This window comes from Lithobates pipiens, unplaced genomic scaffold (genome assembly GCF_037356315.1).
Source record: "Lithobates pipiens isolate NorthernLeopardFrog02 unplaced genomic scaffold, aLitPip1_a1.2 Scaffold_16, whole genome shotgun sequence".
Classification (NCBI taxonomy): Eukaryota; Metazoa; Chordata; class Amphibia; order Anura; family Ranidae; genus Lithobates; species Lithobates pipiens.
Window position 1 is genome coordinate 380,737,493 of NW_027507748.1, and position 25,571 is coordinate 380,763,063.

A 25,571-nucleotide genomic window follows, 5' to 3' on the forward strand; every position below is an offset into this window, starting at 1 on the left:
GACTAGAAAAACGACGTCCTATACACTGCAATGCAACCTTCGGCCGTGTAAACCCTTTCTGAGTATGCGCGATACTTAGTCCGTCCAACTTGCCTACACACGAGCGGACTGTCCGCTGAAACCAAGTTTGGACGGACAAAACCAAGTTTCAGCGGACTGTCTTACGGAAATTTCGAAAAACTTTGTTTGTCAGACTGTCCGCTGAAACTGTCCGCTGAAGCCCACACACGAGCGGACTGTCCGCTGAAACACTGTTCAGCGGACAAAGTTGGGCGAACAGTCCGCCCGTGTGTACGCGGCCTTACACTTTTCCACACCTATCCCAATGTGGTTCCCTGTTTACAATTTTATCACTTGTGATTAGAGTGTTACTAAACCCAGGACCCTGCATTCACTATATGTGGTCTCCCACAGTACACAGAACATGGAAATGCAATTATTTTAATAAATATCAACTGATAAATACATTTTCTCATTAGCAGTGTATAGCAGGCTTGTGAATTCTATCAGTCTGGTTAAAGCTTGTAGGAAAAGTTTTAATTCGGCTCTGACTGTCCTATGAGGCTGCAGGAACCCTGACTCTCTGCCTGGACAGTGCTGATTGGCCCTGTGCTGATCACATGCACCCTCCCAAGAAAAAGAAAAAAAGCTCTCTAGCAATACACACACCAAACTGAGCATGTGCAGAGTGTCTCCAAGGCCCTGTACAATCAGAAGGATTGAGGATTGTGGAAGGGGAGAATCAGAGAAGACAGGATCAAACAGCCTTTTTACACAATTTGAATTAACCCCTTCCACAGCAAGTATAACAAGCATGCTTTACTGCATATACAGACTGATTTTACTGGTGTGGGTTTAGTAACCCTTTATTAACGCTGCACTCACTCTATTTTGTGTAATTTAACCACTTATATATAAAAAATATATGGCTGTTGGCTGCAAACACTGTGATTCTGGCTGTGTTAGGTACAAGAGCAGCAGATGCACCTCACACACATCTCCAGAGAGACAGCTGCCCTCACTGCCCACATTCTAGTCAGAAGACCAACAAGACGCTGTACACACCCCGCACGTCTTGACATCACTGGTCCCGCCCCGTGCCCCGGCTGGCTTAGCCATGGCGTCGCTGGTCTCTCAGTAACGGGCTGCGGTTCAATATGGCTGCCGGTGGATTCAAGTCCTGATGGAACGCAGCCTTGGTTTCTGTTCCCGCTCATTCATTTAGCAGGACCGAGCAGAGTGCGCCTGCCCGCCGTCATCCTCTCCCTCCCATCCCTGTTGCTCTCCTTCATTGCACCGGCTGCTGCATGTCTGCAGCTGACAGGGGGCGTTTTACTGATAATTTCCTCACTTGTCTGTGCAGCACCCTCAGATACCTGACCTACTTCAGGTCCAGGAAGAAATCCCTGCACTACTGCAAGATCAAGGAGCCCAAACTGGAGGAGATGGACGAGCAGAGTGTGGAGGTGAGGGGGCTGTGACAGGTGTCTGCCTGTGTGTCATGGGGGGGGGATCCTGTGTGTGACTGGGGGGATGCACTCAGCATGGAGGAATCGTGTGTGACTGGGGGGATGCACTCAGCATGGAGGAATTGTGTGTGACTGGGGGGCTGCACTCAGCATGGAGGAATCGTGTGTGACTGGGGGGCTGCACTCAGCATGGAGGAATCGTGTGTGACTGGGGGGGGCTGCACTGATCATGGGGGATCTTGTGCGATCCTGGGTGCCAGCGCTCATCTTGGGAGATCTTGTGCGATCCTGGGTGCCAGCGCTCATCATGCGCACGTGTGTGTGATCCTGGGTGCCAGCGCTCATCGTGTGTGTGTGTGTGTGTGCGCGACCCTGGGTGCCGGCGCTCACGATGCCTGTGCGCGACCCTGGGTGCCGGCGCTCACGATGCCTGTGCGCGACCCTGGGTGCCGGCGCTCACGATGCCTGTGCGCGACCCTGGGTGCCGGCGCTCACGATGCCTGTGCGCGACCCTGGGTGCCGGCGCTCTCATCATATGCGCGTGCACCATCCTGGGTGCCGGCGCTCATCGTGATGCCTGTGTGCGACCCTGGGTGCCGGCGCTCATCGTGATGCCTGTGTGCGACCCTGGGTGCCGGCGCTCATCGTGATGCCTGTGTGCGACCCTGGGTGCCGGCACTCGCCATCCTGGGTGCCCGCTCTCATCATATGCGCGTGCGCCATCCTGGCTGCCCGCTCTCATGTGCGCGTGATGCTGGGTGCGCGTGCGATTCTTGGTGCCAGCGCTCATCGTGTGTGTGTGTGATCCTGGGCGCCCGCGCTCATCGTGTGTATGTCAGACTGGGTGCCTTTCCTGATCAGGGCATATCTGCTTCTCTGTCTGCCTCCATCCCTCTGCAGTATCCCTGCTGAGTAATGCTGTGTGCACGTGTAACGAATGGGTAGCTTGTCATCTCTGGAATGAATTTCTCTCCTGGGGATTGAAAGCAATTGGGATTCACTCCAAGCATATCTGATCACCAGATGTCCTCATTCAGACCCCTTATTCTTCTTGCGGATGATTATCAGTGAGGCCAGCTGAGATTCTGCAATATGCCCATGGCTGACATTTGTGGGAATCAGCCTCTTGTTACTTAGATGTCTCTGGAGGATATGTTGGTGGTGAATGCAGCATCAGTTATAACCAAGGGCTATAAGAATAACTTCACCCCGCCATGGGCCCATTCACATCTGAGTGCATCAGAATTAGGGCTGCAACTAATGATTATTTTCAAATTCGATTAGTTGGCCGATTTATTGTTCTAATTATTTGGTTAATAACCTTAAAAAAATGTGGTGTATAGTTTAGTTATATGAAGTTTAAAAAAAAAGGTAATTTATTATTAAATATCTCTATGCAGTTTCAAATATAAATAACCAACTATATAGGTAGGGAGCAAAATCTCTAATCCACTCTGAGAATAACAGACAGAAGAGATATACTGTATATACTATTAGAGGTTGAGTCTGGTAAATATCATCAGACTCGGATCAAATTTTGATCTGTGTGGCCAGCATAAGGCTCGGGTCACACCTATGTAGTTTGCTTTTGATCTGACTCTGCAGTACTTTTTGCTGTGCATTTGATTTTTTGCGCACGTGATTTTGCTGCGATTAGAGGTTTTGCATTCTTTATGCTTTTTTTGGCAACTTTGATGTTGGGCAGACTAAAAAAACACAAATTTCTGCAAAACTCACTACATGCTTTTCTGCATGGACCAAAAAAGCACAGTTTTGCTTTGAAAAATGTCCTTGACCTTTTCCAAAGCAGCTGAAAAAAAGCTTAGATGTGAGTGTGGCCCATGTTAAATGAACTGAAGTGCGTTTCTGCAAAAAGCACCAAAAAAACGCATAGGTGTGAATGAGGCCTAAGACATTTAGCAGCAGCATGCTTTTTTTTTTTTTTTGTATCACCTGCCATAATGTGGTTAAAATAAACTAAAATTAGCCCTTTTATAGTACAAAAAGAGCAGTTAAAGTGGTTGTAAACCCTTAAAAACCACTTTGACCTACAGGTAAGCCTAGATTAAGGCTTACCTGTAGGTCCAAGAAATATCTCCCAAACCTATACGGTTTAGGAGATATTTGCCCGAAGACGGGCACTGCTGTCTAAGGCGCATGCGCCGTAGACAGCGGTGCGCAGGCGCACTGAGCGTGGCATCCTCGATAACGAAGATGCCGCGCGTCTCGGCTCCCGTGCGCGGGAGTGACGCCATCGCGGCTTCGCCGAATGACAGCGGCGGAGCTGTGAGACCCACCGAGAACACGGATGCGGCGGACTACAGGGGACAGCGGTGACTTCGCTGGCTCCTGTGTCAGGTAAGTGACACATAATGGGCTACTATGCGATGCATAGTAGTCCATTATGCTTTGCCTTTGCAGGGAATGAAAGAGGAAGTAAACTCATCAGGGTTTACTTCCTCTTGAGGCTGGGTTCACACTTCTGCGGGGGGAGATCCGGATGTGATTCGCACCGCAAATCACATCCGATCTCCGTAGCGATGCGAGTACAGCCATACAGATAGTATGGCTGAATTCGCAGCGCTCCCGCAGCAAACTCGCACGGGACCCTTTTTTTGGTCCGCAACAGAATCGGATCTCATGGTGGTTCACACCATGCGATCCGATTCCTGTGCGAGTCGGCAGATCGCACTGCGATATGCGGACGGATCTGGGGGTGTCATTAACATAACATTGACACTCCCAGCCGTCCGCATAGGGCAGTGTGAACTGCCGGCGGGAGGTGTGCGATGCGGGAAAACGCTGCGGATTCGCGGCGTTCCCGCATCGCAGCGGTGTGAACCCGGCCTTAATGGCTACTATATTATTAATAATAAATACACCCAGAAGTTAGATATATGGGCTTTGTAACTAGGAGTCCTATATGAAGGGTGGAAGGGAGATCTAAATCTTTTATAATAAAGTAGTACTAAAAGCTGAGAATGTGTGTTTTTTTTTTTTTTTTTTTTTTTTCATGGATATAATCATTTTAAATATGATGCACAACACTGGTAAAAGTTTACTTTAAATGTAATTGCTATCCCTTCTATCACCTCCAGTCTGTTTTTTTTTTTTTTTTTTTTTTTAGCAAAGCACCACCCTATTAAGGTGGGGTTATTCGTTAACCCTTTTGCTGCCGGAGCCATTTTTATCATTTAGCGCTTACATGCTAAAAGTACATTTTGTTCATGAAAATGCTTTTAATTTTTTCAAAATGCTAAGGACATTTGCTGAGCTTTTATTTTTTTTAATGTGGGGGAGATAAAAGTAATGGCAATTGGCATTAGTTAATTCTATGTTGCACATTGTTATCAAACCTATAGTTGAGTTAATACAAAAAAAAAAAAAAGTGTACAGTCCAATGTAGAGCATACAAACACACATTCAAACATTGTCACAATGTATATAAATATATAAGAGATGAGACTGGGTCAAGTAAATAGCAAATATGTAAAGACTTAGGCTGTGTTCACTAGAGCTGCCACGACTAGTCGGCGTAATCGATTACGTCGACGTGCGTGCTAGGCGTCGATGCGTCACAGTGCTTAGTATCTCTCAGTATCTACCGCTCTCCTCCGTGCTGCCGTCCCCCTCCATGCCGCCGTCCCTAGGGGGGCAATGGATCGTCACGATCCATGATCCAAATGGGTCACCCCTCTCGGATCGGCACATGCCGCAATCCGCAGAGCGCTCCGCGGTCTCGGCCTTAGGAAAGGCCGCGGCTTTGGCCTAGCTCCGAAGCGGCACCCATCTTTCTACACCCAGGCTCTTTACACTGATCGCTCCGACGGAGCGATCACTTGTAAACAAACCGGCGTCATGTCATGATGCCGATTCCTCTCTCCCCTCTTTGTACTAATCTGTACAGTTGAGGGGAGAGATCGGATGGAAGCAGCCATCCCTTCATACACTGAAGTACTCTGCCGTACCCTGCCCAGCCATACTCAGCCGTACATATATATTCTTTTATCTTAACTTTACAAAAAATAAGTACATAAAAAAAAAAAGGTAAGAATATAATACTTATATATAATATATGTATGTACTAGTTATATTCTTTTATCTTACTTTTTTTTTGTACTTATTTTTTGTAAGGTTATCCAAAGGATTAATTAACTAATCAAAAAAAAACACTAGATTCATAAAAAAATTAAAATAATCGGATAGTCGTTGACTAATCGAAAAAATAATCGATAGATTAGTTGACAGACGAATTAATCATTAGTTCCAGCTCTAGTGTTCACACCTCTGACGGATGCAGCTCGCAGCAGGGTTCTAGTGCGTCCCGGTTCTCCATTTTCAGGGAATAATCGGGCCTGAATTTTTGCCTGAATTCGGCCTTGAAACTGAGCCAGGCGCACAGAGCTCCTGTGCAATCCGCTCCTCGGCCACAACGGAGATATGTGAACTGGCTCCATAGATAACCAGTCACAATCTGGAAACCTGCATTCAATTTGCTCATAGATGAAGGTATATACTAAGTAAGCCCCTAGTAGAGGATGCCTCCCCTATCCATGCATTCGGACCCCTGATATACATATCAGGGCGCCGGACCATGCAATATGTTTTTTTTTTTTGAAGCACCTGATTTAGAGCCAGAGGCTCTAATAGGCTTCAAAAAAGGTGAGTGCAGAGCATTACGCTCTGAGCCCATCCAGTTGTGTGACCATAACGAATTAATTTTCGCTATTATCACACTAAAGTTCCTCCCCGCCAATCAGGAGGCAGGTCTGTGAGACCTCTTTCCTGTTTGGCCAAAGCGTCAGGCAATCCTTTTGGATGCCTAGTGCTTTGGCGTAAGACACGCGGCAGAGGAAGCTGGAGGAACGGACACCGGAGAGGCAGTTGCCCGCACTCAACGAGAGGACACCACAGCCCTGCCACATGAGTGGGTAGGGGCCGGACCACCCACGCATGCCTGCAGGGGGGGGGGGTGTTTGGGTGCTGTGCCACGCCACCGGGGTGTTGTTTGTTTGCCCCCCACCCCCCAAAGAATCCACCAGCCACCACTGGCTCCTAGTGTGCAAAACATGCTGAGGCTGATTTGTGTAATGTGGAAGTGTTGATAACAGAGGGACTTATGAATTGCTTTGCGGTGTTGTGCCGCAGCAGAGGTCAGTTGGGAAATTGCTTTAATTTACTGCTTTTTTTTTTTAAAGCATATATGAACCCAAGAACAAAAATGTAATCTATTTCATTTTACTAGTACCTAGATGTGGTGTTTGCAGTTTTTTTTTCTTCTTTTTTTTTTTTTTTTTTTTTTTTTTCAGGCTGAATACATTTTCTGCAATACAGAAAATAGTAGTTTCTGTCTGAAATGTAATGTGGCAACTTCCTGTTTGCAGTACATGCTCTGCTTGTGTATACAGTACCATTTACACACCTGAGCAAGTTTTCCACAAACATGGCGTATACCCACGTACAGCTATCCGTTACTTTGGGCTGCCGTACGCTGCAGGGTTTTAACCTGCTGTATGTGCAAAAAGTAATGGATTATTATGTAATGTTAAGGATGTTCTATCAGTTGTTCAAGTGACTTTGACAGTTTTAAGTGTCGCAAACATACCCCCATAATTTATAGCCACATGGGAAAATCAGTGTTGAATGGAGTAAGTTCCGCATTTAGAAATAACATTTGGGGTGTGTTCCTGACACTCATTAGAACTGATAAAGCAACTTGGATAATTGGTGAAATGTCTTTTTATTATTAATAAAGAAATTCCAGAATGTGACTATTCGTGACCTGGATGTAATGTGTACCTTTTTGAAGACCTAACACCCAGGAGTTGTTGGATATGGAAATGCATTAGCTTTACAAAGAGTGGGCCTTTTAGCATCAAGGATTATGTTTATTACAACCACATTTGATGAAGTGAATTTGTCTGTAATAGAAATTTACACTCGGCGTAAGCTTGTTGTGCTTGGAGACCTGTAAACAATCAATGGTGCATAGTTGCCCAGAGTGATGAACATACACAGTGAAGGTGTAATGTTATAATAGGGCTGGACAGTTACCATGAACCATGTAACCATAGTGTCCAAAGCATTCTGCCATTTGACCTTCCTGGATATCTTTCTCTTTCTGAATACACATTTCTGTTGTGTCTTCTTCATTGCACTGGCTTGTTTTTTATTTCTGTGTTACCTTTTTATTCTTGTGTATCTTTTCTAGCATAGTTGATGGCTATGAAGTAAAAATCTGAATGATTTGTAAACCACAAAAAATTGTTGTGACTAGAGGTCTAGCTTCTCAGGCTAAGCATGTGTCATGACTTGACAAAATCAGCAAATCTAAACAAGTCATTTATGCATTTGGAAGGACATGGCTTTTATTTGGCACACTATTTTCCTTTAAAATTTAGTAATCAAAGGATCTGATCTGGTTCATGATTGTGAGTGGGGATCTAAACTTGCATTTATACATTTATTTATTTTTTTAAATTTTTTTTTTTTTAAAGCTCACTGACACATGAGAAGTTGAATTACTAAATGTTTTCATATGTTCCTAGCAGTGGGATCCATGGAGCTCAGGTTTATCTTCTCCCTTCTGATGCAGCTATAGTCTAGGTTTTCCTTGCAGTCCCAAGACTGCTTTATAACAGGCTGCAACTCTAAACCCAGAGCTTACAGATTCATTCAGTGAAGAGTAGATTGGCGAGAAACTCCTGTTCACCAATCTCCACCCAAAATTCCCCCATAGCTGTGGCACGCCACCCTCACCTCCATCACCCATGCCTTAATGGTGGCCTTCATTGTTAATGTCATTGGGAGTTCAGATCTCAGTCCTCTGAACAATGCAAATCGGAGACAGTCATAAGACCCCAGGTGAGCGGCCTCCAAAACCGTAGCTGCGTCTCCGTCATCAGCAGTTGACCATCTGCGGGCAAAAACCATTTGTCCGGCCAGGTAATATTTTTGCCAGTCTGGCAACTCTAAGCCCACCGATCTCCCGGTTCCTGCCGTACCTTAAGTCCAGTCCTAGGGGGTTTGGGGGCCCAAAGAAAAGTGGAGACCATGCTGTCAAGCCTCCAAAAGAAGGATTTCGGAATCCAGACAAGCGCGTGTCGCAGGAAATACAATACTACTTGGAGGAACTTCATTTTCAATAGAATGATTCTGCCTATTAAGGACAGTGGTAGTTTAGACCAGGGGTTGACAAATTTGCTTTGACTTTAGGAGCCAGGTGTTTTTTGTTTTTTTTTTTTAAGAGTGGTATGGATTGTCAGCTCCTGGGGTAAGGCCACTCATTTTCACCCCCTATCCCTAACTCCCAATGGAGCACCCAGTCAATAACTCCAATGAAACGCTGTTACATCAGGGTTATGGGCTGACCAGAAAGAGGCTGGCAACAGGTGGCACTGGCAGGTGGCACTGGCTGGTACGTGGAACTGCCGGATGGCACTGGCAGGTGACACTGGTTTGGAACTGGCAGGTGACACTACTGGCACATGGCACTGATTGGCAGGTGGCACTGGTTTGGAAGTGGCAGGTGGCCCTGGTTGGTAATGGCAGGTGGCCCTGTTGGTGGTGGCACTAGTTGTCACTGGCAGATGGCACTGGTTGGCGGTGGCACTGGTTGGCGGTGGCACTGGCAGGTGGCCCTGGTTGGTGATGGCAGTAGTTGTCACTGGCAGATGGCACTGATGGCAGGTGGCACTGGTGGTGGCACTAGTTGGCACTTGCAGGTGGCACTGATTGGCAGTGGCACTGATTGGCAGTTGCAGGTGGCACTGGTTGCCACTGGCAGGCACATGGAACTGCCAGATGGCATTGGCAGGTGACACTGGTTTGGAACTGGCAGGTGACACTATTGGCACTGGCAGGTGGCACTGGCATGTGGCACCGATTGGCAGGTGGCCCTGGTTGGCGGTGGCACTAGTTGTCACTGGCAGATGGCACTGATTGGCGGTGGCACTGGTTGGTCGCAGGTGGTACTGGTTGGTGGCACTGGTAGGGGGTGGCAGGTGGCACTGGTAGGGGGTGGCAGGTGGCACTGGTAGGGGGTGGCGGGTGGCACCGATTAGCAGTGGCACTGGTTGGCACTGGCAGGTGGCACTGATTGGCAGGTGGCACTAGTTGGTGGTTGCAGGTGGTATTGATTGGTGGCACTGGTTGGCACTAGCCGGTGGCACTGATTGGTGGTGGCAGGTGGCACTGATTGGCGGTGGCAGGTTTCACACGGAGCACTCTGTTACTATAATGTAACAGAGTAGCTGTCAGAATTGAGCTTAATGTCGGGGTGGGCGGGACCCAGCCAGGGTGTGAAACTGACAAGTAACAGAGAGGCTGACCTGTCTTGATGTCGGGGTGGGCGCGGGCTGGTGGGCGGGACTCATCAGCTATCAAACACCAGCCAACTATTGGGCTGCTTAAGAAAAGGGGCGGGGCCACATAAACGTAGCGGCCTGCCCAGATCCCATTGGCTGGTGTTTCATAGATGCTGGGTCCCGCCCACTCCGGCCAGGTCCCGCCCACCCCGACATCAAGCTGAAATCTGACAGATCCTCCTCTCTCTGTTGCTTGTCAGTTTCACACACTTAGCGCGGCGTCGCTGAGTGTGGAGGAGGGAGGAGGATGGCAGTCGGTGTTAATGCTGCTGCATGTCTGGGGCATCAATAGTGAGTGGGCTGGTGGCAGCTTAGGCGCCAGGTTGCGATTTCTGGTCGCATTGGCGACCTGGTGCCTGGGGTTTGTCGAGCCCGGGTTTAGACCATGTTTGCGCTTTTTGCTTTAGTAGCGTTAATAAAGGGAGTACATTAAGGGTTATGTAATCTTGTACATTAGCTGTTACCTGGACACCCAGGTATTTTAAAGATGGGACCCATTGAAGCGCTAAATTTGGATCAGCCTTTGATTGGACCTTGGGGTCTATCGGCAGAATGGAGGACTTGCTCCAATTCAACTTTAAACCCGAAAAAGTGGCAAAGTGATCAGTGATCCCTAAGGCCTTTTTCAGGGACTCCCCCAGGTCATCAAGAAAGAGCAGCATATCGTCTGCGTATAACGTCGGAGTTTTATCTATAGTACCCACCTGGATGGATTTTATGTCCTTGTCTGACCTAAGGGCAACCGCCAGCAGTCCCAGGGCAAGAGAGAACAAAAAGGGGGATAGTAGATATCCCTGACGAGTCCCTCTCCCCATTTCAAAAAAATTTGGAGGTGGATGTGCCCAACCGGATTGCCGCTCTCGGCCTCTCATAAAGCAGAGACACCCATTTCCGATCTTCGTCAAAATTTTCAGGTCCATATTTAGTAAGGCTATAGGTCGGTATGAGGCACAGTCCTTTGGGTCTTTTCCTGGTTTTAATAGAAGGACTATATAGGCTTCTAACATAGTCAGGCAGGGTATTATGTTCATGACAATATTCTAGGAGTAGGTTTAGTCTAGAGGCCAATATTTCCACGTTGGCCTTATAGAAATCGTTTGTATGGCCGTCAGTACCCGGGCCTTTATTCGGAGGAAAGGGTAAATATTGCCTTTTCTATTTCTTTTTTTTTTTTGTAATTTTGCTATCTAAAGTACACGTCATTTTCTGGAAGTCTTGATATTCGTAGGGACTCCAGGGCCAAACGGTCGTAGGGGGGAATGGGAGAGTAGAGAGATGTGTAGTATTGAACAAAAACTTGCATAATGCATCCTGGTTCATCAACTAATTCCCCCCCCCCTTGTTCCCTAATCACCGGTATAAAGGTGGGAGAATGGTAATCAGCCACCAGTTTGGCCACGAGTTTCCTGTTTTTGTCCCCTTCGGCAAAGGTCGTTTGTGTCATTTTTTTATCATTTCGCCTTGGCCTGTCCCGTAAGATGAATGGACAGAGTGCGCCTTGCTTCCAGTAAGGCCTCATACGAGGCCCCCGTAGGGGTGTCTGCATGGGCCTTCGCACTCTCCCGTTCCTGTTGTTGCAAAAACTTTCTCTTCCTTGTCCTGCGTCTTTACTGCTTTAATGGCGGAGATAAATTCTTCCCGTGTCACTGCCTTAAAGGCATCCCGTACAATAGGCATCCCGTACAATTTGAGGGTCTGCAGTATCGTCATTGGAGGACCAATATGACTGCATGGCCTCCATCAGTCTGGTCGATATTTGTTCATTTTGTAATGTGATTTAGGCCTCTGACATTCCAAGATACAATTCTAACATCATTTGCCATCATTGTTAATACACACATACTTTGTAAGAGATTGGAGCAATGAGGGCCATGTTGCCGACCGGCTCAAGCCTCCATTCCTCCCAACTACAAATCCTAAATCCTTTGTCAAAAGTGCTCCAGGGCACCATTTGCAGGGCAACTTGCCCGCAGACCAAACATATATCATATTTACTGTAAAATCCCAAATACAACATGCACACGAAACCTCATATCGAGATGTGACTAGATAAATCCTCCCTTGCTTTTATACCAGTAACAAACAAACCCAGTCCGGCATATAGCTTTATCACTGAACAAAAACAAAAAAATTGTGGTGAAATCCCGCCGCAGCAATCAAAAGTTCGTCAGTACCGTTTGTAGTTCCAGTTCACCTCCGTGAACTCCCACAAGGAGTGATGAAGTAGCATGTGAAAATAAAAGCTGCATATATGGAAATCTCAGGAGGGGTGCAAAACAAGTAGCAAAAAAGGAAAATCAAAAACAAGAAACATTTTAGTGGCATATTCAAGGACTTGGAACATAAGAGCTGGGGATCACCCCCTCCATGGGCCAATAATTCTCCTCATCCAGGTATACCCTTTCGGGGGTCATCATTGTTTAAGGCAGTCTCTGGGAAAAACAAGGCACTTATATGGAAGGTTGTTGCCCAGAGGAACTCCTCGCCCCCCCCCCCTGTCAGCCCCACAACTCTGAAAGTGTGCGATTCATCAACATTATAACCAGTCGTGTACCTTTCAATCCACGTTCTAGGAGTGCTAGTCCACTAGTTGAATCGCTTCAGTAAAGGACCGACGGGGGGGGGTGAGAACTGCAGCTTTGAGAGCAGTGCCATGTCAAGCAATCCATGTGTGAAAATTAAAAGTAAAGAGAAATGCAAAACAAAAGAAAACGTACCAGCTTCAGTTGTGTGTCTGCAAAGCAAATGCCATGTGCAAGAATTCTCTGTCCATCCATTCACAGGCTTCCTCAGGGTATTCGAAAAATTTCCCCGTCCCTTTATGTTGGACTCTGAGCTTGCTAGGGTAGAGCATGCTGTATTTAACTTCCTTCTCCCTCAGGTGTCTTCAGACCTCATTGAACGAACGTCGTTTCTGTTGTGTCGCCGCCGAGAAGTCAGGGAATAGCATTACCAGCGCGTTGTCATGGTGTAGCTCTGGAAGCTTCCTGGCCTGGGTCAGAATCGTGTTTAGATCGCGGTAATTCAAGAAGCGAACCAGGAAGGGCCTAGGGAAGGCACCCGGTGGTCTGCTACAGGTAGGCACCCTGTGCGCTCTCTCAATTACGTACGTAGGGGGCAAATCTTTCATGGCGAGCAGTTGTATGAAGAATTGCTTAGCAAATTGAGCAGGTCTGTCTCCTTCAGCCCCCTCCGGGAGCCCCACCACCCGAATGTTGTTCTGTCTTTGGCGGTCCTCCACATCAATGGCTCTATTTTTTTGTAATGCTTTCACTTGATCTCGTAGCTCATGCCTGATCAAGTTGCATTCAGATGAGAGGTGGTCTATGCGGGCTACCAATTCAGCTCTACTAGCGCTGATCGCCTCCTGAATCGGGCGTGTTATTGCCTCTGTGTCCACTACTGGTGCCAGCTCTAACACATGATCTGAGCCATCTTTGCAGCAGCAGCTTTGGCGTGCTGTTCCTTCGGTGAGGAGGACAAGATGGCGTGGGCGTAGCCATGCTCTGTGTCTCGGACGGAGCGAGTGTGCCACTGATCCTGGGGCCCCTTAGCGGCCTTCTTTGTTGTCGAGGATGGCATCGTTTTTGTTCAGCGCACACTCCCCTGTTCAGCGGTGAAGGTCTTGATACCGGGTAACACTCCGGTTTCGTGGAGGGTGGACAGGAGTAGCGGAGCTATGCTGCCGTGATCACATCCATCCAGTATCTTTTCTGACACTTGTCACTTACTTGCTTACAAGTAAAAATCCTGTATTTTCTGCCAGAAAATCTATATATCTATATCTATACCTAGGGAATAAAATAGCGGTTGTTGCAATATTTTATGTCACACAGCATTTGCGCAGAGGACTTTCAAACGCAGTTTTTTTGGAAAAAAAAATACACTAATGATTTAAACGAAAACAGTAAAGTTAGCTCATTTTTTTTTTTATTTTATTTTTTTTTGTCCAAAAGTTTTGATTACCTGTTTTTATTTAATATATAGGTTTTTTTTAATCTAAATTATACATATAAGTAAACTGATTGGAGGTTTGTTTTGTTTAATGTTTTTAAATGTAAGACATTTTCTGTATCACTTAAGGCTGCTTTCACACTGGAGCGGGCAGGCGTTGATCGTAAAACGCTGCTAGTTTTAGCGGTGATTTACCATCATTTTAGCGGTGCTAGTGGGGTGCATATAACCCAGCTAGCGGCTGAGGAAGAGGTTAAATGTGCCTGTGAAGTGCCGCTGCCAAATCGCATTGCATGCGCTTCGGCAGTGGTCCCCATTAATATTAATGGGCTGGAGTGGTAGAGGAGCGGTATACACTACTCCAAAGGTGCTGCTTGCAGGACTTTTTTTTTTTTTTTTTACATCCTGCCAGCGCATCGCCTCAGTGTGAAAGCACTCAGACTGCAGGGGAGCCGTTTTGCAGGCACTTTACAGGCCTGAAAAATGCCCCAGTGGGAAAGGTGTCTAATAGATTTTATGAGATGAAGGGGGAAAAGGTGAACGAACAAAAAAAAAAATCAGCCTTGCATATCAGCCCAAAAAAAACGGCATCATATATCGGCCGCCGTGATTTCTAAATATCGGCATCAGCCAGAGAAAAACCCATATCGGTCAACCTCTAGATTGCAGTTGGTTTCAGCAGTCAACACTTCTATTTCCGCCATGGTTTAAATAGTAATAGGGCTGTATCAACTAATCAACATACAGTGCCTTGCGAAAGTATTCGGCCCCCTTGAACTTTTCAACCTTTTGCCACATTTCAGGCTTCAAACATAAAGATATAAAATTTTAAATTTTTTGTGAAGAATCACCAACAAGTGGGACACAATTGTGAAGTGGAACGAAATCTATTGGATAATTTTAAACTTTTTTAGCAAATCAAAAACTGAAAAGTGGTGCGTGCAAAATTATTCGGCCCCTTTACTTTCAGTGCAGCAAACTCACTCCAGAAGTTCAGCGAGGATCTCTGAATGATCCAATGTTGTCCTAAATGACTGATGGTGATAAATAGAATCCACCTGTGTGTAATCAAGTCTCTGTATAAATGCACCTGCTCTGTGATAGTCTCAGGGTTCTGTTGAAAGCGCAGAGAGCATCATGAAGACCAAGGAACACACCAGGCAGGTCCGTAATACTGTTGTGGAGAAGTTTAAAGCCGGATTTGGATACAAAAAGATTTCCCAAGCTCTAAACATCCCAAGGAGCACTGTGCAAGCGATCATTTTGAAATGGAAGGAGTATCAGACCACTGCAAATCTACAAAGACCTGGCCGTCCCTCTAAACTTTCAGCTCAGACAAGGAGAAGACTGATCAGAGATGCAGCCAAGAGGCCCATGATCACTCTGGATGAACTGCAGAGAACTACAGCTGAGGTGGGAGAGTCTGTCCATAGGACAACAATCAGTCGTACACTGCACAAATCTGGCCTTTATGGAAGAGTGGCAAGAAGAAAGCCATTTCTCAAAGATATCCATAAAAAGTTTTGTCTAAAGTTTGCCACAAGCCACCTGGGAGACACACCAAACATGTGGAAGAAGTTGCTCTGGTCAGATGAAACCAAAATCGAACTTTTTGCCCACAATGCAAAACGATATGTTTGGCGTAAAAGCAACACAGCTCATCACCCTCAACACACCATCCCCACTGTCAAACATGGTGGTGGCAGCATCATGGTTTGGGCCTGCTTTTCTTCAGCAGGGACAGGGAAGATGGTTAAAATTGAGGGGAAGATGGATGCAGCCAAATACAGGACCATTCTGGATGAAAACCTGTTGGAGTCTGCAAAAGACCTGAAACTGGGACGGAGATTTAGCTTCCAACAAGACAATGATCCCAAACATACAGCAAAATCTACAAAGGAATGGTTCACAAATAAACGTATCCAGGTGTTAGAATGGCCAAGTCAAAGTCCAGACCTGAATCCAATCGAGAATCTGTGGAAAGAGCTGAAAACTGCTGTTCACAAATGCTCTCCCTCCAACCTCACTGAGCTCGAGCTGTTTTGAAAGGAAGAATGGGCAAGAATTTCAGTCTCTCGATGTGCAAAACTGATGGAGACATACCCCAAGCGACTTGCAGCTGTAATGGCAACAAAAAGTGGCTCTACAAAGTATTAACGCAAGGGGGCCGAATAATTTTGCACGCCCCACTTTTCATTTTTTTATTAGTTAAAAAAGTTTCAAAAATCCAATAGATTTCGTTCCACTTCACAATTGTGTCCCACTTGTTGGTGATTCTTTACCAAAAATAAAAATGTTATATCTTTATGTTTGAAGCCTGAAATGTGGCAAAAGGTTGAAAAGTTCAAGGGGGCCGAATAGTTGTCAACTATTTTCATAATCGATTAGTTGGCCTGTATACAGAATGTCTGTATACTGAAGGCAGGGGAGCCAGGAACACGTAAGAAGCCAGCGTGGACCCAGCTTGGACCCACAAGGGGAGAATTGGGGCTGCCTTGTGGAAAAGCATTGTACAGAGCAGGTAAAGATGACCAGTTTGTTTAAAAAATAAATTAAAAAAAATGCGTTTTATGATCACTTTAGGGGTTTTCTGCAGGGAAGATCAGCATCTGAACCCAGAGATGTTGCAGGCTGATAGACTGGAGGTATTCCAAGGCAGGAGTCGTTAACCCCTGGGCCGCTGCCCACTACCGGGCCATGGCCTTTCTGCACCCGGGCCGCAAACGGCATGAAAGAGTCAGGCGGCCAACATATGAGAGCTGGGTGGATGGAAGAAGCGAGCAGACGGGCAAGCAGATATGACATCATCTCTCATCGTTCCCCACATCACCACTATTCTGCCCTCACAGCCGGTGTTTTTTAAGCCTCAGTGTCGGAGGTGCGGCGGGGAGCAGAGAGATGACATAATCTCTCACTGCCCACCCCGCATCACCGCTCTCCTGCCATTATTCGGATTGCCTCTGTGCTAAATGGACTGTGCTGACACCAATGCCGTGGTGGCAGGCATCGTGGCAAGTGACATTCCATATCTGGTGATAGGCGTTGTGGCAAGTGCCATTCCCCATCTGGTGGCAGGCAACAGTGGCAAGTGACATGCTCAGTGCTCGCACTGTTTCTGCATTGTGGTTAGTTGAACTATTTAATTTATTACTACGATGTAGAGCTGCACAATTTAATCGTCAAGAATCGTTATCGCGATCTTGACTAAAATGTTTCACAATTCTTTCTATGAAAAGATTTTTCTCTGCTCTTCTGAAACCACAGCCTTCAAATGAAAAGAAGAGCAAAACTGGGTAGTCTGCCAAGAATCAAAACATTCTTTATCAGTTGAACTTAAGTATAAACATTGTAACAATTTGTCAATGGAATAGACTGTGTGTAAGTGTAAAAAATGTAACCATTTAAGCACTAAACCTTTTGTTGGTTTCAAGTTAAAATCATTTTTGTTTGCTAGAAAATTACTAGGAACCCCCAAACATATTATATATATATGGGCTACCTTTACTGTTACTGGTTAGTTTTTTATTTTTTATTTTTTTTCTATAATGTGACATTTATTTTGTGAGAATCGTGATCTTTTTATTCTAAGCAAAAAAAAATAGTGATTACGATTTTGGCCAGAATCATGCAGCTCTACTACAATGTAATAAAGAAATAATGCGTGCCAATCTCCCTGACACCATATTAAACATGAGACCATGATGATTGAAGCGCTAACACCAGCCATTTCCCATGAAAAATTGTGTAGCTGTGCTGGGAATTAAGCAATCGCACTCAAACTCATGTTAAATAGGAGCCAGTACACTCCTGCCATAATTTAAAGTGCCTTTGATTAACCCCAAATAAAGTTCAGCTGTTCTAGTAGGTCTTTCCTGACATTTTCTTAGTCACATCCTACAGCAAGAGCCACAGAGAGCTTCGAAAGCATCAGAGGGATCTTATTGTTAAGATATCAGTCAGGAGAAGGGAACAAAAATAATTTTCACGGCATTAGCTATACCATAGAACACAGTGAAGACAGTCGCCATCATCAATTGTAGAAAATATGGAACAGTGACATTACCAAGAACTGGACGTCCCTCCAAAATTGATGAAAAGACTAGAGGAAACTGGTCAGGGAGTCTGCAAAGAGGCCTACAGCAACATTTAAAGGAGCTGCAGGAATATCTGGCAAGTACTGGCTGTGTGGTACATGTGACAACAATCTCCCATATTTTTAATATGTCTGGGCTATGGGGTAGAGTGGCAAGATGGAAGATCCACGCACGACTACATTTTGCAAAGACACATCGGAAGTCTCTCAAAAGCATGTGGGAAAATGTGTTCTGGTCTGATGAAACCAAGGTTGAACTTTTTGACCATAATTCCAAAAGATATATATTTGGTGCAAAAACAACACTGCACATCACCAAAAGAACACCATACCCACAGTCAAGCATGGTGGTGGCAGTATCATGCTTTGGGGCTTTTTTTTCAGCTGAAACAGGGACCTTAGTCAAGGTAGAGGGAATTATGAACAGTTTCATATACCAGTCAATATTGGCACAAAACCTTCAGGCTTCAAAGTCCAGATCTGAATTTGATTGAAAATCTGTGGGGGGATTTGAAGAGGGCTGTGCACAGGAGATGCCCTTGCAATCTGACAGATTTGGAGTGTTTTTGCAGAGTTGGCAAATATTGCCAAGTCAAGATGTGCCATGCTGATAGACTCATCCAAAAAGACTGAGTGATATGGAGACAGGTGGGGACCATCTCCCCCCCTCGTCTCCATGTCAGGCTAGGGAGAGGATCCGATCGCCTCTGGAAAACGGTGGGAGGGGCCTTCTCCCGCCGACGATAAGTGATCTTGCGCGAATCTGCCGCAGAGACCATTTTTATCTTGAAGCGGACCACCTGCACTTGAAGAGGATACTGGGGTTATGGTAGCTAGCTGCTACCATAACAACTGTATTCCTCTTCAAAGTAGCGATATAAAACGGTGGGCCGAAAGTGGTTACAGCAGTTCTAAAAGCTGAGCCCTTTTCCCCATTCATCTTTCAGGACAGCACCTTTCAGTCCTTTTTGAAGCACTTTTTTTCCAGCTTCCAGTTGCCGCAAGCCCAGAGCAATCCTTCACCAGTGCAGCAGAATGTTGCACCTAGCCCAGTGGATACTGCCTCTGTTAGTGGAGAGAGACCAGGGGGCTCCAGAGAAGAAATTGAGTAGGAGCCAGACAGTGCAGCTTCAGATTCCCAAGGGGAGTCGGACGCAGCGGAGGTGGGTGGGGAATGCACAAAAGCCTCTCGCTATAAACTTTCACTTGACAAAGTGGAGGATCTCTTGGAAGCTATCCACACCACTTTGGGGATTCAAGAGGGAAAGAAGGCATTATCGCTCCATGACGAGATGTACAAGGGCCTAGGGCAGGCATGTCCAAAGTCCGGCCCGCGGTCCGGATTTGGACGGCCCACCTGGTTGTTTAAACATATATATCTTTGTGGCGATCTCCCAGCGCTGGGGCCACAAAAGATATATAGTCTGGCTGCGTCGGAGGGAGGAGGCGGGACGAGTGCTGTGCACACAGGAGGAGAATACACGGAGCCTCTGTAATAGGAAGTCCCGTCTCTGCCATTGGACGACTGTGCTGTCCATCAAAGGAGGCGGGACTTTCTCTTAAAGAGGCCGTTGTGTAAACAGGAGATTCTCCTGTAAGATGTCTTTGGCACTCGTCCTGCCCTCCATGGCTGCTCTGATGGTAATGGTGGCTGCATTCCTGGCAATTGCAATTGTGGAGCTGCATTCCTGGCAATGGTGGCTGCATTCCCGGCAATAGTGGGTGAAATTCCCGGCTGTGGTGGCAGCATTCCGGGCTGTGGTGGCAGCATTCCCGGCAATGGCGGGCGCTGCATTCCTGGCAATTGTGGGTCTGCAGATGGACACTGACCCTTATTTTGCTTCACAGTTCTTTATTTAAAATTTTAATTTTTTTTTTTTTTTTTTTCTCTTCCTGAAGCTTCCCTCTTAAAGCGAAGGTGCGTGTTATACACCAATAAATACAGTGTATCCAAATAATACACTTGAGTTCATCTATTCACCACACACAGCCACAAAGGCAAGAGAATTCTTGTTGAGCAGTGTATTAGTGCTCGGATGAACACACTTAGACCAAATTTTAATGGTTCAAAGAATGTCAGGTAAAATGGTCGGCCCTCACGCATGTTCACTTCATCAAATCTGGCCCTCTTTGTAAAAAGTTTGGACATCCCTGGCCTAGGGGAACAGAAAAGGAAGGATTTCCCGGTCCATGATGTCTTGGTTGAAGCCATAAAGAAAGAATAGAAAGATCCTGAGAAGAAACTTTTCAAGGGCTTTGAAGCGAAGGTTTCCCTTTGCAGAAGAGGAGGCTTTAGTCTGGAACAAATCTAGACTAAGATGCTGCCTTTTCTGAGGTTTCTAGGCATACAGATCTGGCCTTCGAGGATATGGGGGTTCTTTCAGACCCAATGGACAGAAGGATGGACTCTTTTGAAGAAGTCCTGGGATTCGTTGCAGGGAAACCTTAAGCCTGCCATGGCGGCCACTGTAGTGGCCCGCAACATGGAATATGGGCTTACGCAAATTAAAACACACATTGAAGCAGTGATGCCAAAAGAAACAGCTTTGTCTTCCTTCTCCATGCTACTTAAGGGGGTAGCATATATTGCGGATTCCTCGGCTGAATCAGTGCGTATGTCTGCAAGGTCTTTAGCCCTCACTAATTCAGCCTTATGGCTCAAGACGTGGCAAGGAGACAGCGCGTCTAAAGTTAAACTCTGTGGATAAGAAAAAAAGGCCTATCCCGTTAAAAAGAAATTTGGGGAGCAGGCTAAAAGAAAGTCTCGCCCTCAGAGAAAGTTTGAAGCCTCAAAAGCAGAAAGGCAAAAAAAGGCTTAGGGGCAGAAGGGCAAGGTGTGTGGAGGGGCGTTTTTTTTTTTTTTTTTCCCTCCACCCTCCTGAACAGCCCAAGAAAACCCAATGACGGGGAAACCACGGTGGGAGGAAGATTGGGGTCCTTCCTTCCACAGTGGGAGATGATCACCTCAAACCAGTTTGTGTTGGGGATCATAAGAGGGTACCGCATACCTAGACGATCTACTTCTGTTTGCCTCGTCCCCGGAGCAGTTGTCCCAGGATCTTCAGGTAGCAAGACACATCCTGGAAAATTTAGGGTGGCTCTTGAACCTGGAGAAATCCAGTTTGGTTCCGTCCCAAAAGGTCACCTTCTTGGGCTATCTGTTGGATTCAACAAAGCAAAAGGTGTTCCTTCCAGTAGAAAAGATCGAGAAGGTGGACAAAGCAATGAGGTTTCTCCAGGGCAGCCATCAGATCTCAGTAAGAAAAGCGATGTCAGTAGAGCTGCAACTAACGATTAATTTGTCTGTCGACTAATCTATCGTTGTGTTTTTTTTTTTTTTTTTTTTTCCATTAGTCATAGACTATATAATTTTATTTTTTTTAAATTAATCCATTGTGTTTTTTTTTTACTTTTTTTTTATTTTTTTTTTAAGGTTAAGATAAAAGAATATAACTAGTGTGTATATATATATATATATATGTGTGTGTGTGTGTGTGTGTGTGTGTGTGTGTGTATACCCCCGGAGGGTTTTAAGGTACATTCCACCAGGGTAGTGGCGACTTCTCAAGCAGAGTGGGCTGGTGCTTTTCCGGAGCAGATCTGTAGAGCTGCAACGTGGTCCAGTTTTGCCACATTTGTGAAGCACTACAGATTGGACTTGCTGTCAGCCAAAGACCAGGCTTTTGGGTGTAAAGTGCTGCAGGCAATAGTCCCTCCCTAAGGTAAGGTGCTCGCTTATCCTCTCTGTGGTGTTGTCCTGAAAGATGAATGGGGAAAAATGGAGTTGCTTACCGGTAACATCCTTTTACATGAATCATTCAGGACAGCACAGGTACCCACCCAAATTGTTTGCTATCTATGAGAACTCATCGCATGAGATCGTCAGGTAAGATAAAGGTTTGTATGATGTATTCTTGTGTCTCCCCAGCTGGCCGGAGGTACTCTTGAAGAACTGAGAGGCCGGTGGGACAATGAGGTTTAAATCTTGGATTGAAAGGCGGTGTTTCCTAAGAGGGGAGGAGCCAGTGTCTCGCTATGGTGCTGTCCTGAAAGATTCCTGGAAAAGGATGTATTTTTTTTTTTTTTTTTTTTTTTTTTTTCCAATGGATATATTTTTAAATGTACAATACTGGTAAAAGTTGATTTTAAATGTAATTGTAATGCCTCCAATTACCTCTATCAGCCTCCAGCTTCTCTGGGTTCAGATGCTGATCTTCCCTGCACAGAGTCTTTATTATTTTTTTTTTTTTTTTTATAATAAACATGTTATACTTGCCTGCTTTGTGTAATGATTTTGCGCAGAACAGCCCTGATTCTCCTTTTCTGGGGTCCCCCATCGGCTCTTCCCAATAGGAAGCTGCAAATTATAGTATAGAGTGCCCCTATAGCAAGGTCAAAAAAACTTCTGCCTTTAGAACCACTCACTTTCTTCCCAGGACTGTATGTCCCATAAGGCATTGCTCCTTACACATTCACGTGTTCTCAGGCACTTACTGACATGTATGGACGGTGTACTGAGCTGTATATGTACGGCATTGTATTTCCTGATATGTAAACAAATAATGCATTCTGCATGGAGGCCAGATTATGAAAATAGTTGACTCTTTTCAGAATATATTAGTTTGTTGATTAATCGATTAGTTGTTTTGGTCCCTACATTTAACCCATAGATCACACCCTAGTGTTAACCCCTTCACTGCCAGTGCCATTTATACAGTAATCGGTGGCTATTTTTTTAGCACTGATCACTGTATAAATGTCACTGGTCCAAAAAAAGTGTCAAATGTATCTAATCTGTCTGCCACAATGTCGGAGTAGCGCTAAAAATCGCTGATCACCGCCAGTACTAGTAAAAAAATAAATAAAAATGGTGTAAATATATCTCCTATCTTGTAGATGCTATAACTTTTGCGCAAATCAATCAATATACGCTTATGGAGATTTTTTTTTTTCTTATGTAGAAGAATCTATGTTGGCCTAAACTGATTAAGAATATTTTTGGAATATTTCTAGCAAAAAGTAAATTTTTTTCACCGGCAGAGGTGATCAAATACCTCCAAAAAGCTCTAATTGTGGGGAAAAAAGGACAAATTTTGTTTATGTACAACATCACATGACTGCGCAGTTGTCAGTTAAAGTGCACGTAGTGCCGTATCTAAAAAAAAAAAAAAAAAAAAAAAAAAAAAAGTGTGGTCATTAACTACTTGCCGACCGGGCCATAGCTCTGGGAGGGTGTACATTGATGTTCTCCCAGAATTGCGCTCCCACATGACCCCTGGGGCACGCACCTGGGAATATCTGTGATCAGACCCGATGCATCGCGAATCACAATAAAGGCCGATGACAGCGGCCCTTTACCGCGTGATCGCTGTCTAATGACAGAGCGATCAGTTATAAACAAGCCAGCGCATGCCTGCTTTAGCTCTTCCCCTCTTTTGGTGATTACATACCACCAAAAGAAAGCTGTACTTGTGTGAAAAAAGGACAAAAATGTCATATGGGTACAATGTTGCATGACTGAGTAATTGTCATTCAAATGTGAAATGTGAAATGTGAAATTTGTCTGTTTGGGAAGGGGGTTTAAGTGCCAGGTGGGCAAGTGGTTAAGAGGGGTAAAGCCTCCTGGGCCTGAAGTGGTTAATATTTAATTAATTTGTTGTGCGTGGTTTTTTTTTTTGTTTTTTTTTGTTTTTGCATTCGAATGTTTTTATAACATTTGCCAAAATTATATTTAGGAGCAATAAGTAATGTATATATGTGATTCAATACACTGACCACCCATTTATCTGGACTTTTTGATAAAGCCATAGTTCAGGACCACTTTAACATTCATGTCAAGCATGTCATATTAACGTACTTCCTATTTTTTATTTACCATACTTTTCTTGTTTTTGTATTTATTAAGGGCATAGCAGAGGTCTTCAGATGTTTCATTTGCATGGAAAAGCTGAGGGATGCCCGCCTTTGTCCACACTGCTCTAAATTGTGTTGTTTCAGCTGTATTCGGGTAAGTGATTTAATTTTCTTTTTTGCATTTTTTTTTAATACTACTTCATACACAGTTTCTTTTTCTTTGTTAAAGTGAATCTGTGCTTTGACTATGCAATCTTTTAGGCCCCTTTCACACTGGGGCGGTTTTCAGGCACTACATTGCTAAAAAATAGTGCCTGTGTAGCGCCTGAAAAAACCGGCCCCTTTCACACTGGAGCGGTGCGCTAGCAGGATGGTGAAAAAAGTCTTGCTTGCCGCATCTTTGTAGCGAGGAAAGGAGCGGTGTATTCACCACTCCTAAACCGCTCCTACCCATTGAAATCAATGGGGCAGCGCGGCTATACCGCCGGCAAAGCGCCGCTGCAGCGGTGCTTTGCGGGCCCTTTTAACCTTTTTTAGGCCACTAGCGGGTGTTAAAACCGCCCCGCTAGCAGCCGCTAAAACGACGCTAAAAATAGCGGCGCTTTACCGCTGACGCCCGCACCGCCCCAGTGTGAAAGGGGCCTTAAAGTAGAACTTTTGCCTCGCATAAAAAAGAAAATGTAACAGGGCATATAAATATAAGTGAATTTGCATTTCGTTTTCATCTAATCCCCCTGTAAAGTCCCACAAGTACCTGTTAAGTCTGACAGTGAAATCCACTTAATGCAGCTTTTAGTGATGGTATTATTATTATTATTATTATTATACAGGATTTATATAGCGCCGACAGTTTACGCAGGGCTTTGCAACATTAGGGCAAACAGAACAATTACAATACAATTCAATACAGGGGGAATCAGAGGGCCCTGCTCTTTAGAGCTTACAATCTAGTAGGGAGGGTCAAGTTATACAGAAGGGTAATAGCTGTGGGGATGAGCTAATGGAGAAAATAGTGCAGTTGTTAGATGGAGGCAGGATAGGCTTCTCTGAAGAGGAAAGTTTTCAGGGAGCATCTAAAAGTGGATACATTTGGAGGCAGTCTGACAGATTGGGGTAGCGAATTCCAGAGAATGGGTGAGGCTTGGGAGAAGTCCTGAAGGCAGATATGGGAGGAGGGGATGAGGGAGCTAGAGAGCAGGAAGTCTTGGGAGGAATGAAGAGGGCGATTTAGGTTGGCATTTTGAGACTAGGCTAGTGATGTAGCTGGGGGCACAGTTGTGGATTGCTTTGTAACTTAATGTTAGTATTTTGAATTTAATTTGTAGGGCAAGTGGCAGCCAGTGGAGGGATTGGCAGATAGGGTTAGCAGACACTGTGCAGTTTGTAACATAATAATAAATCAGGGGTAGATGCCATTTGTAGAGTAGGATTTCCAGAGATTGAGGGAGATCCTTTTAGCTCCCTTTCTGGGAGTGTTTAACCTCCCCTTCTGAACATAGCCTGATGCACAAAGCAGAGGTTCTAACAGAAGAAATTGCATCCATTTGCTGGAGCAATAGTCAGCCACTGCTGTTGCTATTAATGCTCAGCCTGATGCAATAGTAAATGTGTCAAAGAATGCTTGTGACACCAACCTCTTTCAAGCCCCTCCACCAACTTACATCAGTAATAATGGTGCTTTAAAAAAAAAAGACAAACACGCAAAGACAAGACATGGACGTTGAAGGACACCAACACCTTTTTAAGCTCCGCCCCCACTGCTTGAGGAAGCATGAGAAGGTATGTGTTCCATACAACCCCCAGTGGTGACACTTAGGCATGACAACATTTACTAAT

The 25,571-nt window shown here is 45.3% G+C and overlaps 1 protein-coding gene across 3 annotated transcripts in view; it reads left to right on the forward strand.

Annotated features, from left to right (window-relative positions):
- Positions 1–1,071: 1,071 nt before the first annotated feature.
- The window catches only part of TRIM37 (tripartite motif containing 37), a 288,841-nt gene continuing 264,341 nt past the window's right edge, over positions 1,072–25,571 (forward strand). For 2 of the 3 annotated variants that reach the window (XM_077482222.1, XM_077482224.1), the window contains exons 1-2: positions 1,072–1,466; positions 23,788–23,889. In XM_077482222.1, the coding sequence (XP_077338348.1) occupies positions 1,308–1,466; positions 23,788–23,889 (261 nt within the window). In that variant the 5' untranslated portion in view covers positions 1,072–1,307. The remainder of the gene's footprint in view (positions 1,467–23,787; positions 23,890–25,571) is intronic. The other variant, XM_077482223.1, reaches the window with a different exon arrangement.